Source organism: Lynx canadensis, chromosome D1 (genome assembly GCF_007474595.2).
Source record: "Lynx canadensis isolate LIC74 chromosome D1, mLynCan4.pri.v2, whole genome shotgun sequence".
Taxonomy (NCBI): domain Eukaryota; kingdom Metazoa; phylum Chordata; class Mammalia; order Carnivora; family Felidae; genus Lynx; species Lynx canadensis.
The window spans coordinates 13,044,685-13,064,241 of NC_044312.2; the positions used below are offsets into that span (position 1 = coordinate 13,044,685).

General features: G+C 45.9%; 1 protein-coding gene across 5 annotated transcripts in view; it reads right to left on the bottom strand.

Moving 5' to 3' along the window:
- Positions 1-435: 435 nt before the first annotated feature.
- Positions 436-19,557, bottom strand: part of CADM1 (cell adhesion molecule 1) — a 327,569-nt gene continuing 308,447 nt past the window's right edge. For 3 of the 5 annotated variants that reach the window (XM_030331905.1, XM_030331904.1, XM_030331901.1), the window contains 2 exons: positions 2,782-2,913; positions 436-717 (listed from right to left, as the gene is read on the bottom strand). In XM_030331905.1, coding sequence (XP_030187765.1) covers positions 599-717; positions 2,782-2,913 — 251 coding nt within the window. In that variant the 3' untranslated portion in view covers positions 436-598. Of the gene's footprint in view, positions 718-2,781; positions 2,914-14,470; positions 14,525-19,557 lie in introns of all 5 variants that reach the window. The other 2 variants (XM_030331903.1, XM_030331900.1) reach the window with 1 other exon arrangement.

The following is a 19,557-nucleotide window of genomic DNA, read 5'->3' on the forward strand; positions in this document are numbered from 1 at the left end:
TCATGAAACTGAATCTTGAACAAAAAGCAGTTACTTCAAAAAATAGACAAAAAAGGAAAGGAAAAACAACAACAAAATATGGGGGAAAAAGATTCTAAGGAATCCCAGCAGGCAAATTCCAAAATGGGAGATTTTGGGGAAAAAAAAAAAAAATCCCAAAATTTTTGGGCAAAATAAATGTGCACAAAGGAAAAAAACAGAAAGAAAGAAACAGCAGGAAAAAAAATTTAAAAAGAGGAACACAACGAACAAACAAAAAAACAAGGCACAGAATTTTCTGCAATCTACCCAAACTAAATCCAAGCATCCAAGTTTGACTTGGTAGGAAGAAATGAAAATTTTAAAAAACCAACCAACCAACCAAAAAAAAAAAAAAAAAAAAAAAAGAAAAAAAAAAAAGAGGTGTCAAACAGCAGAGTGTACTTTCAAAGAACATTTTTTTTTTTTTTTTACACAGCAAATCCCAAGCCTTCCCAGTCTCGCACCTTTCCACCCATTCATAAAAAAACACACGAATTTCTCGCAAGTTCCAATATCACTGTCTCTTTATCATCTAAATAGGGCCAGTTGGACACCTCATTGAAACAAAAAGGCTGATCTAGATGAAGTACTCTTTCTTTTCTTCGGAGTTGTTCTGTCCTCCTTCTGCATTGATTATAGCTGTGTCTGCGTCTGCTGCGTCATCGGCTCCTTTGGCTTCATGAGTGAAGTATGTACCTGAAAGATGAAGGGGTAAAGCACCGTGACTGTCTGATGGCCTCTGTGTAAAGTGGTACAGAGATGGCAACTTGCTTTATGGCCATCATCAGCCGAAGTGGTGTGCAGGCAGCAGAGGGGAAAAAACAATTGGAAGAAGAGAGCGAGGTGGATGAGACAAATGGGGATCCGGGGGTTCCAAAGGCACCACTCCAACTGAACCGCTGCGATATAATTCAGCAAATGAGACATTAGAGCAGTGATTATGACCAGAGAATGTCAGCAGAAGAAGACGTGAGTGGGAGCTAGAAATGCAGAGAGCTGGAGAGCCGCTGACTAGCATAAACAGTGCAGGCCAGGACCAATGACCGGCAATGTGCGCGCACATGGTTAAGGACCAAAGCAAGGAAGAGCAATTAGCCAATTAATGAATTAGGGCCCTGACGATGTTCTACTGTCGTCTCAAATCGTTTGTTTGAGCCCCCGTCTCCTGGCTGCGCGAGTCACCGCTGCCTGTCCGTCAGGGAGGCCTCGCCGGGGCGTGTACAGGCATGTCGGACCGTCTCCTGCCCGCCCCGCTTCGGAGTGAGGGGTCCAGATCGCCAAATCACTTGATACGACAACAGGCGTGAGCAAGGCTCGGGGTCTGTCTCAGGGGACGCGTGATTCTCGCTCGTGGTGTGAGTGTAGCCTGGACCCGGATTCATGGATTCGCTAATTGGCAAGGCCACGTTGCAATGACAACACACAGAACGTTCCAAAGCTGGAGACGCTCTCATCGGCAAGTCCCAACCCTTTACGGGAAAGTTGATGGAGAAAGACAAGGCCTGCACCTCGGTATGACGTCTGGGGAGAGTTTACGCTGCCCACCTAAACCACACAGCCCCTCCTCCCGTCATATATCCTCCAAGATTCTTAAAGGGGAAAAAAAAAAAAAGGCTGATAACGTTTGTTGTGTTTTCAGGTTTTCGTGAGTGACAAGTGTGAGCAGACAGGTGGCCAGATGTTCCCTGCCTGCATCCCTCCTCCCTCGGCACAGGACACCCTTTGCCCCCTCGTTCTCCACAGCTGCTGAGGAGACTTGGCCCCGCTCTCTGGCCTTACCCTCCTGGCTCTACCCCGCTCAACACCAAGAGGCTGGGCGTTCTCAGCCCAGCAGGCCGCCTCCGGGGCACGGGCAGAAGTACGCACAGCGCCGGGGGTCCCCAAACGGTTTATGCCGGAGACAGGCATTGTGGGTTCTGAAGGTGGTTTCCAGTACCTTGGACATCCACTGCTGTGCTCAGGGAATCCTCCCCAAACCCCAGTCCTGCGCTCACTATGCAAGTGCCTGGAGTTGATGCTCTAGGGCGGCCCCACACGCTCACAGCACAGCGCTCGAGAAAAACACCGGAGGAAGACAAGGGCCGACAGAGAAAGGGCAGAATAAATTACCAGGCGCGGGGGAGAGGGCTAGAGCAGCATGGGGCACAGAGGAGGAGCGTTGGAAAAGATGATTGCCCATCCAGGCTGCACAGTTGATACGTCTGATGATTAATGGCAATTTAAATCAATTGCACCGATGATTTAAAAAATACATATTTATGTGGCTTTTAAGGCACATCCAACCAAGGCAGGATTCTAGCCGCTGTGACCAGCTCACCCCAAGTTTGGGGCCAGGGGGACCAGAGCCCCGTCCAGCTGCTGCCCAGAAAGCAGACGGTTACGGGCACGTTCTTGGCGCGCTTGTCGTTTGGGGGTTCACACCACACCTGGCCCACCGGCCCCTATTTTTACAATTTTTGCTCTATCCCCAATTACGGATTGCAGAATAACAAATCTAGAAAGCTTTTAGAGAAAATCGAAATCAAGACGTGCCACTCATCAACTCTCAGAGTCCTAATCAGCAGCTGCGAAGATTTCTGTTTTTCTTTTCTTTCTTTTTTTTTTTTTTTTTTTCTTTTCTCCTCTCTCCCAGTTTCAGGACCCGAACAGCCTATGCGGCCACGTGACCCAAACTGCCTAGCAAGGAAAACCTTGCCGAGTCCCCAGACGCAGGGGCTGTGGTGACGGGAGGCCTCCTGCCTGCCAAAGCACCTTGCTTACCTTTATGTCTGGCAAAGTAGCGCCCCAGAATGATGAGCAGGCACAGCATGGCGAACACCACCACGGCCACGACCCCGCCGATCACGGCATGATCCACCGCTCTGATGGCGCCTTCTTCACCCGCTCGAGAATCTGTCGGGATCAGAAAAGGAACAGGGATGTAGAGCTCATCGCAAGACACCAGCAGCCCTGGCCGCACTGCCTCCAGGTCAGAGGTCACCTTCCCTTACACTGGAGGAGGCAGAGAGACCGTGCAGATGGATCAAGTCACACCAAGGGAACAGACTGACCTGTCCGGTGCCGAACCGATCTGTGCTCCCCACAGGGCGAGTTCACTGTAAGCAGCAGAGAAGCGCTAGTGCGTGTGGGACCACGCTTAGGGGCCAGGGAGAGAAGAAACAGTCTGCGTCCAGTCCTGGCCTGGTCTCAGCGCTCGCCCTCTCTGTGTCCGGCTGCGGGTCCTAGTAAGGAGGCGACCTAACTACTTAAGGGTTCTCGGAATGGCACCTTCGGGCGGCAACAGGAGCTGCGGAGGGGAGGCTAAGGCAGCTTTCTGCAGGTGCCCAGCGACTTACTCCCTGCTGGGCACAGGCACAGGCAACCCAGCTCTCAAGCCACAGCTGCCTGGAGATAAAACAAGGCTTAGAAGACTAAAGACAAGTGACATGCTCACTACATTTAGGATGTATGAGGGAGTAAGCCTCAATCTAAAACCTAAAAACCTATCTCAAAAAAAGACAGCCGGGAATAATTGTCCATTGCCACAGACGGGTTTTATTTTATTTATTTAACGCTTCACGGTGCAATTAATTTTCCTTTATAAGCATCACTCCCTCAGGATGTCTTCTTGCGACTGAGCGACGACATGTTTGGCCGGGGAACAACTCCAAAATGAACCCAGAATGAGCTATGGCGATGCGGAATGGATGTATGGCAGTGTAAACAATTTTAATTTAGGAATGTGGCTACATCACCCCTTGCCGAAACCCTAATGGCACCCGAGATTTATAAATGTAGTAAAAAACAATTATTCTCCTGTTGATTAATACATTAACATTTTGGAGTGGAAGCTAAACCATTGTCTTTTTTTTTATTGAGTCGAGTACGACACCTCCATTAAAATGATTTACTGGCTGTACCTTACAATTTAAGCACAGCAGCAACAGAAACGGTAAAAATCTTTTAACTTTACATGATTTGTGAAGTCATATGTGAAGGATTTACCATTTAAATCTTTCAGTACAAGAAGCACATGGCCTATAAATCTGTCCCCCTTGCAGTTGCTGGACGCCCGAGAGAAATGCATTTCACCAGGAAGACGGAGAGTGCAAATTCAAGTCAATTTTTAAGAAAGATTTATCTCTGTCTCTCTCCAAAGAACAGAGCAAATCTCTGAAGCCTCCACCTCTAATAATATTTGAAGTTTATCGATCAAGTGTACAGATCCGTGACAGCTAAAGGTAATGGTGCTCTTTTGAGCCGAAACCTGATACAACGCTTTCAGCAGGAGGGCATGATTTACACTTTCTATCGATATTTCCAATTCTGCTCTGAGATTAAGTACTGAAGGATGTGGGGGAAAGAACTCGTGACTGAGGGTTCCACGAGAAATGCTTTAATTAAAAGAGTTTAAATTAAGAAAAAAATGAAGCATTTAAAGCGTTTCATTAAGTTACCTTTCGAAGGACTACCAAAAAACCCAAAAACCCCAGCCCAAACAGAAATGCCGAATCAGAGGCGGCAGCGGCCGGTCGCCCAGGACGACGGGATGATGGGAGTTTAATTGGAGAAGGGAGATGGGTTGGAGGCAGAGTGCACTGCAGCCAATTAGCCCGCTCCGTGATGTGCGAGCCCCTCCAGCAACCTGTCTAATAAGCTCGACTTGAAACGTGGTGGAGAGGAATCGCCCTCCTCGGCCCCAAGTGTTACCTACTGTGGATGCAACAGCCTCTGTGTCTTGAAAATCATTTCAACGAGGCAGAACTTGGCCACGGAAACTTTTTCTTTTCCTTTAGAGACAACAGAGCTTGTCGAAGGGGAGCGCTCCCCACCCCGGGGTGCCCCTGCAACACAGGGTACCTGCTGGGGGATATAGTGCTTCACACCCTGGAGACTCTCTCGCCCACCTGCACAGATTCGGAGTCGCTGATGGGAAGACCAGAGTTGGGAGCTGTGTTTTCCTTAGGGAGCTGTCAAAATAGGGGATCTTGTGGGAATGAAAATGAACTAACCTCCCATTGCCATGAGCTTCAGACCTATTGAAAAACAGAGTCTTTCAACTCATTCCACAGGTCTTAGAATTGGATGGGGAAAACAAAGTGATACTAGCCATTGAGGAGAGGGGAAAGTTAGGGGTAAGAGGTGAAGAGAGGCTGAGAGCAGAGAGAAGCCGTCCCATGTAGGGGAAGGCACTCTCACGTCCACTGTTAACCGGCTGTCTCCTCCGTCCCTGGCACAGGAACAGTCTAGAAGCCAGAGAGACAGAGAGAGAATCTCTGCGATAAAGAAAAACAGAAAACCTCACGGGGAGGTATCTGCGGGATTAACTTCTTTCGCCAAAACTATTCATCTGGCCTTTGCTGCCCAGGAACTTAGAGCTAAATGTGCTGAGGGCTGCTTTTTTTCCCCCCTGCACTTTGCCCATATTCAGTACCTGGGTTCTAGCGATCTTGCCCACCCTCAAGGACATACATATTTTACAGATACTTATTTATAAGGGTAATCTCTCCAGCTATCTCCTGATACTCACTTGATAAGGAAGTTTACTACCACCAGTTAATCACCAAGACATTTTTCCTGCCTTCAATTACTGCAGACGGACACAGAAGGTAACTGATGTTTAATTTACAGGGAACACTGAGGTGTGTGAGCTCCTCACGGCCTCCTTCCACCCCACCCCACCCCGGGTTCACCGGCACCTGCCACGGCTTGGCGTCCTCCGTGAAGAGCGGAGCCCTTTCCTGCCTCCGTGCACTCCCACCTCCCTCGGCCCTGCGTGGGGTGGGCGGGAGGGTTTTCATAGTGCTGTCGATTGGCTGGAGGTGGTGGGGGAGCAGGGTGAAGGCTGGTTACCTTCCACCAGGGCAGGACTGCCTGCACCTGTGTGCCCGTGCCTCGCTCAAGGCCGGGAGCAAGGGCACGAGTTGTTACACAAAGAGGCAGCGGGCAAATGGAGGGAGTGGGGGGGGGGTGGTGGCAGGGAGGAACGACTGGCGTGGGCAGGGAGCATCAACCACCACAAGGATCACAGCTCTAACAAAGTTTGTCAGCCGCCCAGCCTTTCCTGTCCTGCTCCTGAAGGAACAGCTCTGCCTATGCCTGAGAAATGACTTTTCAGTGAAACACTTGGGAGAGTATCTGTCACCATCATCCAAAGATCCTGCTCCTCTTGGGGTGCAGATCTTTTCACCCTGGTTCTATGAGCTCTCCTGGGGTGTGGGGGGGTGCATCTCCAGATTTTCGGTTCCTTTTCTGAATCGGGCAGAGAAGGAAATCAAAGAACGAGACTCCACGGATGCCTCCAGCTCCTACACTGAAAAGGAAACGTGAGTGTGGAAAGCACTTAGAAACACGCCTGGTACTCGGGCGAATGGACAGGTCTTGGGCTTAGAAGGTAACGTTTCCTTGTTCTTTTAAGAAACGAAGCAACAGGTGTTACTAAGAGCGCTCATATTTCCGGGACTAAGCTTTGTCCCCGTCATCCTGGAGGAGGAGCCCTGTTCCTACTCGTGTATGCTCCTGGCGTCAAGGTTATTCCAGCCCTGAACCGAGTGTGTTCGGGGGAAGAATGTCGCCCCGATCCTTTCACGTGTGAGGCCAAGTAACTTTGGCCTAGTCGTCCCATAGCTCTGGATTTTAGGTATGCCCTGTCAACGCAGGGAAGAGAAGAGGTTTTGCGGGCCCTCTCCTTCCGGCCTGTACTGTCCCCTCCTGCAGGCCTGTCTAGGGCTCTAAGCGTGACACGAGTCTCTTTAAGGACAGATCCGTCATGAGCTGTTTAGTATTCGTGAGTTGGCTTTTCTCTTGGCAAAGAGCTGGGACGACTTGGCTCCAGGTGAGAGTTTACAAGCTGCCTGCGGAATGTTAAGTCGGCCACTACTGCTTGGGTCACAGCGGCCACTACTGCTTGGGTCACAGCGTTGGCCACCCTGGGCTCGCATTAGCATCTTAGAAACCGTGAGGACAAAAACATTTCAAAGAAACTCCCAAGAGTGATGCCCCAAGAGCTCGGATTTCTTTACCTTGGGCCAGGTGACCTGGCCCGCTCCATTCCTCATGGGCAACATAAAGGCAGTGCTCTAAAGGCGGTGGTCTGCCGAGAAAAGTGATTGCCAGCGAGGAATTTCAGTCCCCCCACCCCCCGCGCTCCAGGGGACTCCTTTTTCTTCACTTGCTTTCCTTCCTTAAATTATTTGCCAGAGCTGTCCTTAATGCAGCGCTCCGGGAGTCACGCTGCCTGTGCTAAAACAGGGCCCTGCGACACATCTCGGTTTCTATGGCTACTTCGCCACCTGGCATGGGACGCCTCACAGAAGCTGCCAAGAGAATGCCTTCACCGTGGATCCGTGATAAGCCTAGAAGGCTCCGCTGCCAGGGGCGGGGATTCATGGACAGCCAGGGAAGGGCCAGTATGTCCTAGACAAGCTCCTGGCAGACAGGGCCTCTGGCAGAGGACGTCACTGAGCAGAATGCTCGCTGCAGCACCACTGCTCACCTTGCAGCCCGGGGCTGGTCTCCTTGCCGAAAAGGACACCCAGTCTCCTCCCTCTGACGAGCTGAAGTCTGATGCAGTTAACACGTAACACACAGTTAATACTACGGCAGGGGACCGCTACGCGGTGTTGGCGATCCCTTCACATTTCCTAACATCCCCAGCTCAGGCTAGCTGGCACATTTAAAACCTTGGGGAGTGTGGAATACGCCTCTTCAATGCACGTATTTATTCTTCCTCATACCTCACAAGCTACCTTAGGGCTCACCTTAGAAATTAATGTTTAAAACACGGAGGAGGTTCTGATGATACTGGTCTTGCTGCTTCTATTGGACAATTCCTATGTTGGACCCTCTCCCGTTTCCCCATCTAATGAATGACTGGGGGAAAAAGTTAGGATTCTTGACTTTTTACAACAGTTCTGTTACGTGGTTTAGTTTGAGACTTTTTTTCCTGGGCTGAGGTCTTCCCGGACAAGTCAGTTTAAGTACAAACACTTGCAATCGTGTTTATAACGGAAACGTCGCCTCCAGCTTCCTGGGACCCTAGGGATTAGTCTACCTCAGAGGCCTCTTCGTGACCGTGATGTCATGTGCTCCTTCCTGCCAGGAAGACATTTAAAAAAAGCCTGATGGTGGCTTTTCCAAATCTGAGGCAAAACCGAAATCTGAGCTCACAGACAAAACCAAAGCAAAGCAAACCCAACCCTGGTGCCTTCTGAAAAAATGGAGCCGCTCATTCCCATCACCTACGGTAGCTCCCTTCGTGGCAACAAAAATAAGTGTGCGTTTGAAAGAGCACAACTTTATTACTGAAGGGGAACAAACTGAATGGCACACGCTGACAAAATGCCACATTATTTGCTAATCCTAATATGTTATTCTTCCTTAAGATTTGCTTTCCTCAGCACCAATTCAATTATAGATGCTACAAATCCTTCTGACATTTAATTCCCTCTTGTCAGAGAGTAGTAAATGTATACAGTACATGCACAGCTTTCCCATTAAGATGTTAATATATATTGGAGCACACTAGCCTCTATGCAACATAACCTTTCTTTTCTGTCTTCTTAGAAAGCAGAAGGGGAGGAATCAGTGTAAGGCAAGAAAACAGTCAAGATCCCATAGCGCATCCCAGGCAGCCGGTACTACCCTTCACCTGCATTTAATTCTAGCAATGGAACTGCAGCTGCACTAACATTTCAAAGGCACGGTGTGAAGCTACTTAAAGGAAAACTGTGGCCCGCGTCCTCCCCTGTCACCCAGAGCTCAGGATGCGTTCATTGAAATTAGAAGTACTGCTCCCAGGCTTTGGCTGTACATCGTCACTACCCAGTGATCAGGACTCGGGCTCTCCTAGGTTGTCATTGCCTAGACGATCCACCAGGAACAGGCCCACACAGGAGACGCAGAAGAGTGAGGATCTCATCTCCTGCACAGCCCACTAGAGAGTGCGCTGGGCCCGCCGTTGGGTCTGGGGTACAAGTGGGGCTCTGTTACTTGTCTCCGTGATTTCAGGCGGGTCGATCAGGCCCTATGAGCCATCGAGCACAACCAGACACTTCACGGGGCTGTTCTGAGAGGCCGGTGTATTGCTGAATATGAAAGTGCCTCTCTGGGCCAGGCCTCGGCATATCATAGGTACTCAGCAAGCGTCTGTCAGATTTAAATCTGCTATATTGAAGGCCAAGGAGAGCGTTATCCCAGTTCTTTTAATATTACTGACTCAAGGCAAATACTTATCAAGGCTTTGGGGGAAGGGCTGTCCGCACACTCAGCACTGCTCTCAGATGGTAAGATGCCCCATAAACACTTGCTGAGTTGACCAAGCCCTCTTCCATTTTTGCAGAATGGCACACAGTGTGACTGATGGCCTAGCTGCCCTGTGTGGTCAAGGCTGAAGGCCACCTGGGCCAGGTCATGATTCAGATGTACCATCGGAGTATGAGGATTTTAAATATTTGCTGTCAGCTAAGTATGAGAACAAGTATTTTTTAGGTTGATTTTTCTCCCATCTCAAGTAACTTGATTTAGTTAATTTACCCAACACTAGAAATGCCTTAATGAACAGGAGGGGATCCTCCCCAAACATCCAGTGTCCCCAGAGACCAAGAGGCACACTCATGAGTCCTCCCCACTCATCTCATAATAAGCACTTAGAAGTATGAGTGCCTTTTCCATTTTAAGCAACAGGAAGGCACAGAAGATGAAACCAGAGTTTTCCTTAAAAGAGTATACATCTGATAAAGAGGACAGTCATAAACTATTTCAAAACATACATTTCCCACTAGAATCTCTCTCTGGAGAAAGATGCTTCTGTGGACCTCAGGCATTTGGGGGTGTGTGGAGGATGGATTAATGAATATGGTGAAGTCACCCCAAAGCAGTGTCCAACCTGTAGAACTGGAATTCACATTTTGTGTTGTAGCCTGGTGTCTGGCTAGTTTGGAGAAAATGTTCCTATTTGATGGCCTCCTTCCTCCCCATGAGGGAAACAGTAGCATGTTGGATTATGGGAAGATCAGCAATCTGATGACCTTCAAACCTGCATTGTGGGAAAGCCATGGACAAGCTGCCACAGACCCAATACGATTGTTTCAGCCTCCTGCCTTGTATTAAACACAATTTTAAAAATAAGGAGCTCTATATGTTTTAACCTTTGTGACCCAAAACTTCCCTATGGCCTAGAGAACCATCTCAGTGGGACATAGATCCCATAATTTTGGACACTCGATGCGACATCGGCACCAAAATCATCTGAGTTTAAGGACTTCTTTGAAGGAGAAAGAGCCTGACTGGACGCTGGAAGAGATCTTTCCAGGTCACTCAGCATGTGGTTCTACCCCTGATGGGCTACAGAGAGCCCGACTTTTCCCTCCTCGTTCCCTGGACCCCTGCATTAAACTGAAAGGGGTCCAAGAGGAAAAAGACTGTCATGAAGACATCATAATAAGGGAAGGGTGGATTTCACAGGGGAAGGAGAGCTGCTCTAAAACTAAAGTCTCCATTTCCTGCAGAGGCCAGAAGACCCATTTGTTCAAATTCTGACCCTGCCCCTTGAATAAATCACTTAACTTTCGGAGCTCTCGCTTCCTCGTTTGCAAACTGACACTAACAACGCTTCTTTGACGATTCTCCTAGGATTCTCCTGAAAATCCTCTCATGGCTGGCTCACTCTCTCTGTCCCCATGGCCTTCCATGGTGAGCTTATGTTCTAAGCTAGCCTCCACCTCCTCCTAGCCCCAGTCACTCACTCCCAGTGTACCCACGTTTATTTCTTCCACAGCATTTGTCACTGTCTGCCATCATCTTGTGCTGTGAGCCTGGCTGCCCCACTAGAATGTCGCTGTAAGAGCAGGGGTCTGCGCTGTGAGATCCCCAGCAGCTCCAGCTCCTGGTTGGTCTTGTTTACCACTGCATGCCTGGTGCCCTGCCCAGAGCCTAGAAGACGGAGAAGCTCGAACAGTTGTGCCGAACAAAGAGCAGGTGAGATATGTGGAAGTTTTCTGAGCTGGAAAGGACTGGATAAATACAGGCTAACTACTACACCTTAGATTTATGGGGCCATACCTTGAATTTGTCTACATAGCCCAGCTAGTTTTTCTTTACCATCATTATTGCTAGTCTACCACAGAGATGAAATCGCCTATTTGCCAAATCTGGGCCATAGCTTAGGTGGAGGCAAGGAAGGAAAGACACCCCCCCCCCAATGTTATGTCTGTTGAGTTTTTCACACACATTTCAAGCAAGTTCAGCCAACTTTGAGGACACTCACAATGACCCGATGGTCCTGTATCCTATCTCAGAACTGATCATCTGGACTCAAGGCCTTTAGGTGCTTCCATTAGCTAAATTTAGACTGTATTTTGAGCCCATGTTTCCTTCAGAATCCTTTTAGGGGACACCTAGGGTCTTCCATAATGCCTGGCACGGATTATCAGGGCCATTTAGAGACTTCCTTGCACCCACACTTTTCTACCGATCGTGAGGGAGATGTGGGATTTTTCTAGATCACTTTCTCATTTGCAGGGCAAGAGTTGAAAACATGTTTTGGGGAAGCACGACAGCTCTGGAATTTCTTGTCGGGGCCTCTGCTTCAAAAGCAGAAGACTGATGGATTGCTCTAACAGTGCCAGAGGGTCATTCCCTGGAACACCATCTATTTACCAATGCACTCCACTAAACAGTCCCCAAAGGCCCTTCCAGTGTGAAAGGAGGGAGGCCGTGCAGACATTTTTAAAAAGTTTTAAAATAAAATAGAAGGATAAATATGCTTAAAGCTATTCTATTCCACATGGGTGGCAATAACCACCAGCTGTCACCGGGAAACAGCAGATGTAATTGATAAAACAATTGAAAACTCGTATGGATCCATCGTCAATAAAGTTAACACCCAAAAAAGTAAATGAGAGGGTTCAAGATGGGACTGGATAAGCTCCTCAGGTCTGCCAATAATTAAATCACTGAGCTACACACAGGCATAATTTTTTACTGCAGGTTAAAGAGGAGGACCAGGTGGGCAACTTGCTCTGCTGGGTGAGGATGGAAAACGGTATGTTGCTCACGAAATTGTCCTTGGTTGAGGTAGCGGTGGTGGATGGGGGAGGTGGGCAGAAGACAGAGCATCATTATTTCTCAGGAAATGCAGGATAGAGCATTTGTCCATAATAAGGCAAGGATGGAATTTCTCCCCAGATGGAACAGGGGATGGGTGGTAATATTATTCATTACCACAGTTTAGCATTAAATGCGCAACACCTACTCTCATTTATTGATGGACTGTTTAAGACGGGTGTTAACCTGTTTGTCTTGTATTATAATTGAATTCAGTCTCTAGGCTACAGAAATTTGAGAAGTTCATCCTTTCTCAATCAATATGCTCCCCTTCAGTGACCCATTTCAAGACAGCTTCATAAAAAATAATGTATTTTGTTTTAATAAATTTAAACACAATGACAGCTGCTCAATTTTTATTGGTTGTTTTTTTTTTTTTTTTTCCCTTCAGATGTCTCTTTGCTGCCGAGGGAAGCCAAGCTCACAATCAATAGTAATTGATTAATCAGCATCCCCTTTGAACAAAGGTGCTAATCAGTTTTTGATTAGTTCATCAAACCAGATGCAAAGGCAGCCCAAGCCCGGCCTGATAGATCATCAGTGTTCTACATGACTTATGGGTCCTGGGCAACCCAGGACTGCAGCGTTCCTGGAGGGGGCGGGGGAGGGGGCACGTAAGTATTAATTTAACCAAATTATTAGGAGCACAAACAGTTGTTGGTTTATTGCTCCTGACTCTGGGTGATTGATAGAGCTGCAGCAAGGCCACATCTGACTTAGTGCAGAGCTGAGAGAGACCCAGAGTATTTCCGCAATTGATGATGCTTGAGGAAGGGGTAGATGGCGGATCTAGTCCCATTTTCCTAAAGAGAAGAAAAATGACTTCTGCATATCTCAGTGACCTTCATCTGACTAACAGGCCAAGAGGGATCAGGCCAATGAGAACTCCGTCCTCTTTTAGGGTCCTTGAGAAGTTCCAATCGCCAGGGCCACTGTGTCAGAGAGCTGTTTTATTTAGGGTCAGGACATGAACTGAGAGCGCATTGCTTACGACCAGCCTTACGTTCTATGTAAGGAGAAGGACTTAGCTCTCAAAATCGGGCTAATGTTTTTGCAACTTCTCTAAATACACCGCCAATAAGAGGCAAACATGAAACACTCCCTTGATGGGCTGGCTATCTTTCTAATCTTCTACTTATTTATCTGAATTCATCGGGACTGGGAACTTATTCATCCAACGAGTATCAATCGAGTGCCTACTACACGACAGGCATACAGCAGTGAACAAAACCAAAACGGCCTCCTGGAGCTTCCATTCTGTGGAAAAACCCGACAGCGAAGCTCACACTGCGACATGGTACATAGAAAAATAAAGGCATCCTCCCCTTTTTAAAGTTCGACAGAAGCACATAGGAGGCAATAAATCTGCATTTTGAGAGAGACTAGTGACTCTATCTTATTTTCTCACTGGGGGAAACCTGTCGTCAAGGACTGCTGCCACCTTAACAACCAACTATTCAAGGGCGCTCAAGTGAAATCTCTTCAGGAAGGAGAACTATGGAACCCTCCCAAAGGCTGGAGTAAGGGGCCACACACAGTCCTACGTCTTGGTTCCTCTATCACAGTAATAAGGAACTGGCCTTCCTTATTGACTTATTAAGAATTGACTGATCAAAATGTTTAAGAAGCTCTAGCTGGTGGGCACTGAAATCCCAGAGCATCATGGCACCTCATATAATTGTTTAGCTCTGACCATTTTGAATCTCCTTGCCACCACCCCCCCCTCCTTTTTAGGATATGCTTCTTATTCTGGATTAGTAACACCTAAATCCCTGAATCAAGCATGAAACCTACTTTTGCAAGAGCTCAGTGTGCTGTGAAAAAGGTCTGAGGTGGATAATTAGTTTACATCATGGTGTGTGACAAAACAATTGCCCCCCTTCCTCCCGCCCCCCCCCCCACCCCATGCTTCTAAGATACCTATGACATGGCTTTTCTAGTCCATTCTACAGAAGCAGATGGTCAACATGAGCTTTTTCTTTTTTAAATAAAGATCTTCTCTCATAATCCAACATCCTGAAACTGCTTTGTGATGCAAAAAAATTTCTCTGGAACCATTCTACATCTAGAACATGAAAAATTATTTTAAGCCACTGAACACAGAGTGGCTTCAGTGCGATCCCCAAGATGACCTGACCTTCCTTACACTAACGCCGTCAGTCCCAATCCGAAATAGGTGCCCCTAGCACAGGGAAGAACGGGACGTGGGGAGGAAGAAAGCGTTAATAAAAATTTGTTTTCCTTCCGTCTCAAAATCCACAATTGCTAATTAAGTGCTCAGGAAACCAAATGGGCATTTTGCAGGCTGGGACAGAGTGCCCACAGGTTGGACACCGCAGCGCCTTACCTAGTGACTAGCCCTTACCTGAGAGGTCCTCACTGTCCAGCTCTTCTGCGGAATTGGGCAACTGAGTAAGGCCTTACAAGTAAAAACAAATCGTTTTTCTTTCCATTCCTCAAGGGACATAAACAAAACACTTAAGAACTGAGGATGAATTTCTTAAAAAACATGAGCCAAATCTCTTGCTCTCTCTCTCTCTCTCTCTCTTTTTTTTTTTTTTGGATAGCTTGAATGCATTAATCCAGAAGTACATTTCTCCAATCGTTTCATTTTGTTATTGATACACAATCAAGGCAGAAAGATTCCTCAGTCTCCACTTTCAAAGCACATGAAACATGAAGATGAATGTTTAAAATCACTCGTTCATAACAGCGTGCAGAATGAAAAAATAAAGGCTGATTGTTAGCTGTCGATGCTCTGACACAGCTCTTAAAATACAAATATATTTAGATGTTACATACTGATGTATGTAAGTTTGATTTCACATTTTACCATAAATTGAAATCCTTTGCCAATACTGACAAATACATTTCGTTATCAATTTATGACAATCTTGGATCGCTTATTTCAAAATGGTACAGCATCTGCTGACTACAGATTGCAGGTTGTGTCTTCATCAGAAAATCTGATTTCGCAAAATGACTTCTTAAAAAGGAGAATTAAAAAAAAAAAAAAAATCAGTGGTTCTCCCGAAAAATAAAACCCTCAAAGCTGAGAAAGCAGTCAGGTCAGGAGATAATCGGGCGGGGGGCTTGCAAGGCCTCTACGAGGCCACCACCAGCGGTGGCCGGCTGTGACAGCTCTCAGCCAGCTCTGATCTGAATTAAAGGAGGGGAAGAAGGAGGTAGATAAACAACAGGAGGCTCAGCTGGGGGACAGATTCCATTTTCTCATGCTTTACTTATGCTCCTTTAATAAAATGTTCACCGCCACCAAATGTTAGACAATCAAGGGGGCCTCTGCTCGTTCCTTAACGTTCTGTTCAAAGTCCTGGCCGATCGCTGCGGATCCTCTACTTTGCTAGTACTTGTCTAATGGGATTTGTCGTTTTGCAAGACTCTGTGTGGACCTATAAAGCTGCAAGGACTTTGGGGAGAGCAGCGGGTCTTTATTTTTCACCTTTCCCTTCTCTTAGAGCCAAGCACAGAGTATACTCTCAGCAAGCATCTGCTGAATGAATGACGTGGGAGTAATGCTCAGGGAACTACCAGCCAGAGCATGAAACAAACGCTCTGGAAACCGGCAACGTCAAACTGATCGTGCTACTTAAAAACAAAACAAAACGAAACAAGGAACAAAAAACAGGAAACAAAAAAACCGAAGTAACAGAAACAATCAAGTAGAAATGGTCAGTAAAAGTTTGGATTTTATAGGTTGTTTTATAAAGCAGTCAAATGAATATGGATGGCTAGGCTGGTGCCATGAAAGGAAGCCATCATATCAGGTCTTGAAGAAGAATTTCCATTATGAACCTTGGGTGCCAATATTCAAGGGCAGGTGCCAATTAGAAATGGGAGGGTTCGAGCCCACGGATGGTTCCCAAACTGTGGATTCGGGCAACAGAAGGGAAAGCAGTGAGTAATGCAATCAATTATAGAGGCAAGTGAGCAGGGATGCTATCCATTTGTTCTGAAATCTGATTGGCTGAAAGTGTTCCTGTTGCTAATTGGCTTTATCCATTGTATAAAGACTGATGAATACAATTATTTGAATAATTGTTATAAATGGGCAACATAAAGTACTTCTCTGTAGTTAATTATGAATTTGCAGTTCTCAGAAGGCTAATCCCTCACTTCTACGTGGCCCAACGAATATCAAAGCTTTCTATATACGTGCTTGGCACCCACTGAACCATATTAAACAAGGATGTTTCAAGTAGGCAGCTTTATTGCTGAATGCTTGCTTCCTTGGGGAGGGCATTAGAAAGCTAATTTTAAAAAATAAAGACAAATACGTTTATGAAATATCATTGATATGCAAAGTTTCCCATTAAAAAGCAACAGACAGTTGATATACACCTCATTAAAGATGAAACTGTCATTTTTAATGGCATAAATTTTAAAATATACCAAATCATCTGGAATCCACTGCTCAGATTACATCCGAAAGTGGGAAGCCATTTAGGTTAGTGGCGTTAAATTTGTTTTTGCAATACTGTTGTATTTTATGAATCTATAGTGCTCTGCCATAGTTGGATAATTTTTGAATAAATATAACTGGAAGAGTTTACTGAAGCACTGAGTATATACGTGAGGACGAGCAAAATTTACCTCCTAAAATTGCTTTGACTTAGGCAGTCAGTCCTCTTTCATGTTAAAAATTACACACCTCTTCTTAAAGAAACGACGATGCGTTTCGTGAAACAGACAATATTCTTCAAAAGGAAACTTCACAAATTAACAACATGTGGGGAATCACTTCTTGGGTTTTTCTCTTTAAACTCCCATATCGTTTGTTAAAGCCCTTACCTTGTCATTTCTAATTAAAATGTATCCAATACATTTCTTTAAGCTTTGTTAAACAAATGAAAGGTTTAACTTTTGATCTATATGGAATTTTTTTTTGAGCAATTAATTCCGAGTAATTCATACATGCTAATTTCATGTCTGCACTATCGGGGTCTCTTCTGTGGAGACGTGTTTTCCCTCTTCGTGGTCTATAAGGTGCTGCACATACCCGAGCCTCCTTAGCGTCCCTCTGCACGTGTTCCTTACTCCTCCTTTTTAGCAGACATCACTGGCTTCTAAAAGTGGTATAATGTGGCAATCTTTAACCAGGTGAAGGAAAACCTCAAACATTAGAAACAGCAAGAGATCCTGGAGATATTTAAATAAAGTCAAGGTCAGAGTCAAGCAAAATTTAGATGCTTGTGGGTTCAGTTCATTAGGGTTTCATTTTTTTTTTTTTTCAGATAATGTCATAAAAGAATGATCAAAGAAAACCTGAAGGAAACAAAAACGTAGCCCACTGGCTCCAGTACCATTCCCAGTATGAAAAAGTAGGCGATGGTCTCTTTCTTACCTAAGCGGCAGACATCTGATCACTTGGCCATATTATGGAAACTGTTACTTCCATCACCAGCCATAAGAGTTCAGACGCCCCCGGTAGTTTTAATCTAAAAGCTCAGTCATCCTGTTCTTCCTGCTTTGTCAGCTTTTGTGGAGAGTTTGTCCCTTCTTCCCATTGGCAGAAATTTGGTTCACGCCGTTAAACAGTAGCACATTGTTTCCAAACTGCATATCAAGGCTGAAACACAATCTTCAGGTCCTGCAGCCATTCGTAAACCTCTTTAGCTTTGTTCTTGAGTAGAACGTACAATGTCTGCAGAGTCCCTTGACTGAATGACAGCCTTTGAATGCCACTGTTGCGTACTCGTACAGAGAGATGTGCAGAGAGGTGCATACACAGAAATGGTGGACATAGAGGTTGTAATAATGCGCACTGCTGGCTATTTTTCTTTAAAACAGGCTTCGGAATTTCCCCACAATTGAATAGAAAGCAATATGAGAGTTTCAAGTGCTTTTAGGATTCTCTCAAGGCTTGCACTACTAAAGAAATAAGTCAGGGAAAGGGCGATTCAGGGGGTGCTTTCCTGAGGGCAGCGGACTAGGGTAGGAGCATGTGTATCTAGCACAGGCCAAAGATTTTGAAACCAAAACTGAAAGTGAAAAAGGACTTCAGAGGGGTTCCTGGTTTGAGTCTTACCATAATTACGTACTGAATTAAAGACTGCTGAAAAACTTATCTGGGATATATCAATTCATGAGATCACCAGCCTCTGATATGTCAAGAGGTGGAAAGCGAAAGGACAGGTAGACTAGAAAATAATAAAACAGGGAGGAGAGAGAGGGGAGAGAGAAAGGGAGAGAGACAAAGAGGAGAGAGAGCGAGAGAGAGCGAGAGAGAGCGAGAGAGAGAGAGAGAGAGAGGACCTCAAACCCAGAGGAAGCCAGCTCACTGCAGTGCAGCAAAAGCACAAGCGCTATTCCAGACCATGGACATGCTGTCACCCAGAACCTCACACAGGGGAGGTGGGTGGGGGAAGGGAGAGGGTACACGCAGGGCTGAAAAAGAACAAGGCACAAGACACTTACAGAGAAGCGCCCACATTTGAACAAACAAAAACCATCACACGCACCCACACATCAATAATCGTAAGAACGACGACACCATCCGTGCTTTAAGTCACTCATGCATTTCTGCCATCAATTTCAGACCATGTGGTACCAGGATTTGGCAGAGTGTGTTTTTTTTTGTTTGTTTGTTTTTTTGTTTTTTTTTTTTTTTGCATCGCTTAACATGCACACATAACACAGGATTCTTCCTGTCCAGGCCTTAAGGATGAGCTCCAAAAACACAAATGCTCAAGATCCTTATTCAAAGAAAATCCCTTCGGTCACCCTAGTCTAAAAATCCCATTGTTACACTCGCTTTTATCTTTACCATCAATTAGATCCTTAAAAAACACATTGTGACTGATTGTGGTTTGGTTTCTTTTTGGAGAAAATCCATTTGATTTTGAATCATGCCCATGCACTTCTAACCTTCCAACACATGCTTATTCCAATCAGATATTGGTAAGAACAAATGGTCAACATACATAAACAACTGGTGTACTTCATACATACTCTAGCAACACAAGCTTGAATAAAGTATTGTAATGAGTCTTCAAAGGGAAAGATTTTTGGAAATGATTTTTTTCCCCTTTTTATAAAAGAAAAGAGAAATATAGAAAGAACTCCAGTATGGAGATTTTTAAGACAAATCAAGTGGCCACGACTGGCTGACCTAATACGTCTTGTCATTTAAGTTGCCAAGTTCTCAGACCATGACATTTTTCTAGGCCCGGATCTCTATCGTGAACATCTCAAGGTTACTCTCAAGTGAATCGAAATCAAATGGTTGCTGTACTGAAGAAGTTGGGTTTTAGCCACAAGGCACTCAATTACAATCAGTTCCAGATCTTTATCTCTCTGGAAACCTGGTCCCCTGCTTTGTAGTTTCCATCGTATTCTACCACCGTTGACAACTAACCTGAAGATGGGTCTTCCCTCCGCCAAGTAAAATTCTAGATATTACTGTTGCTTTCATTACAGCTTCTTGCTGTAGGC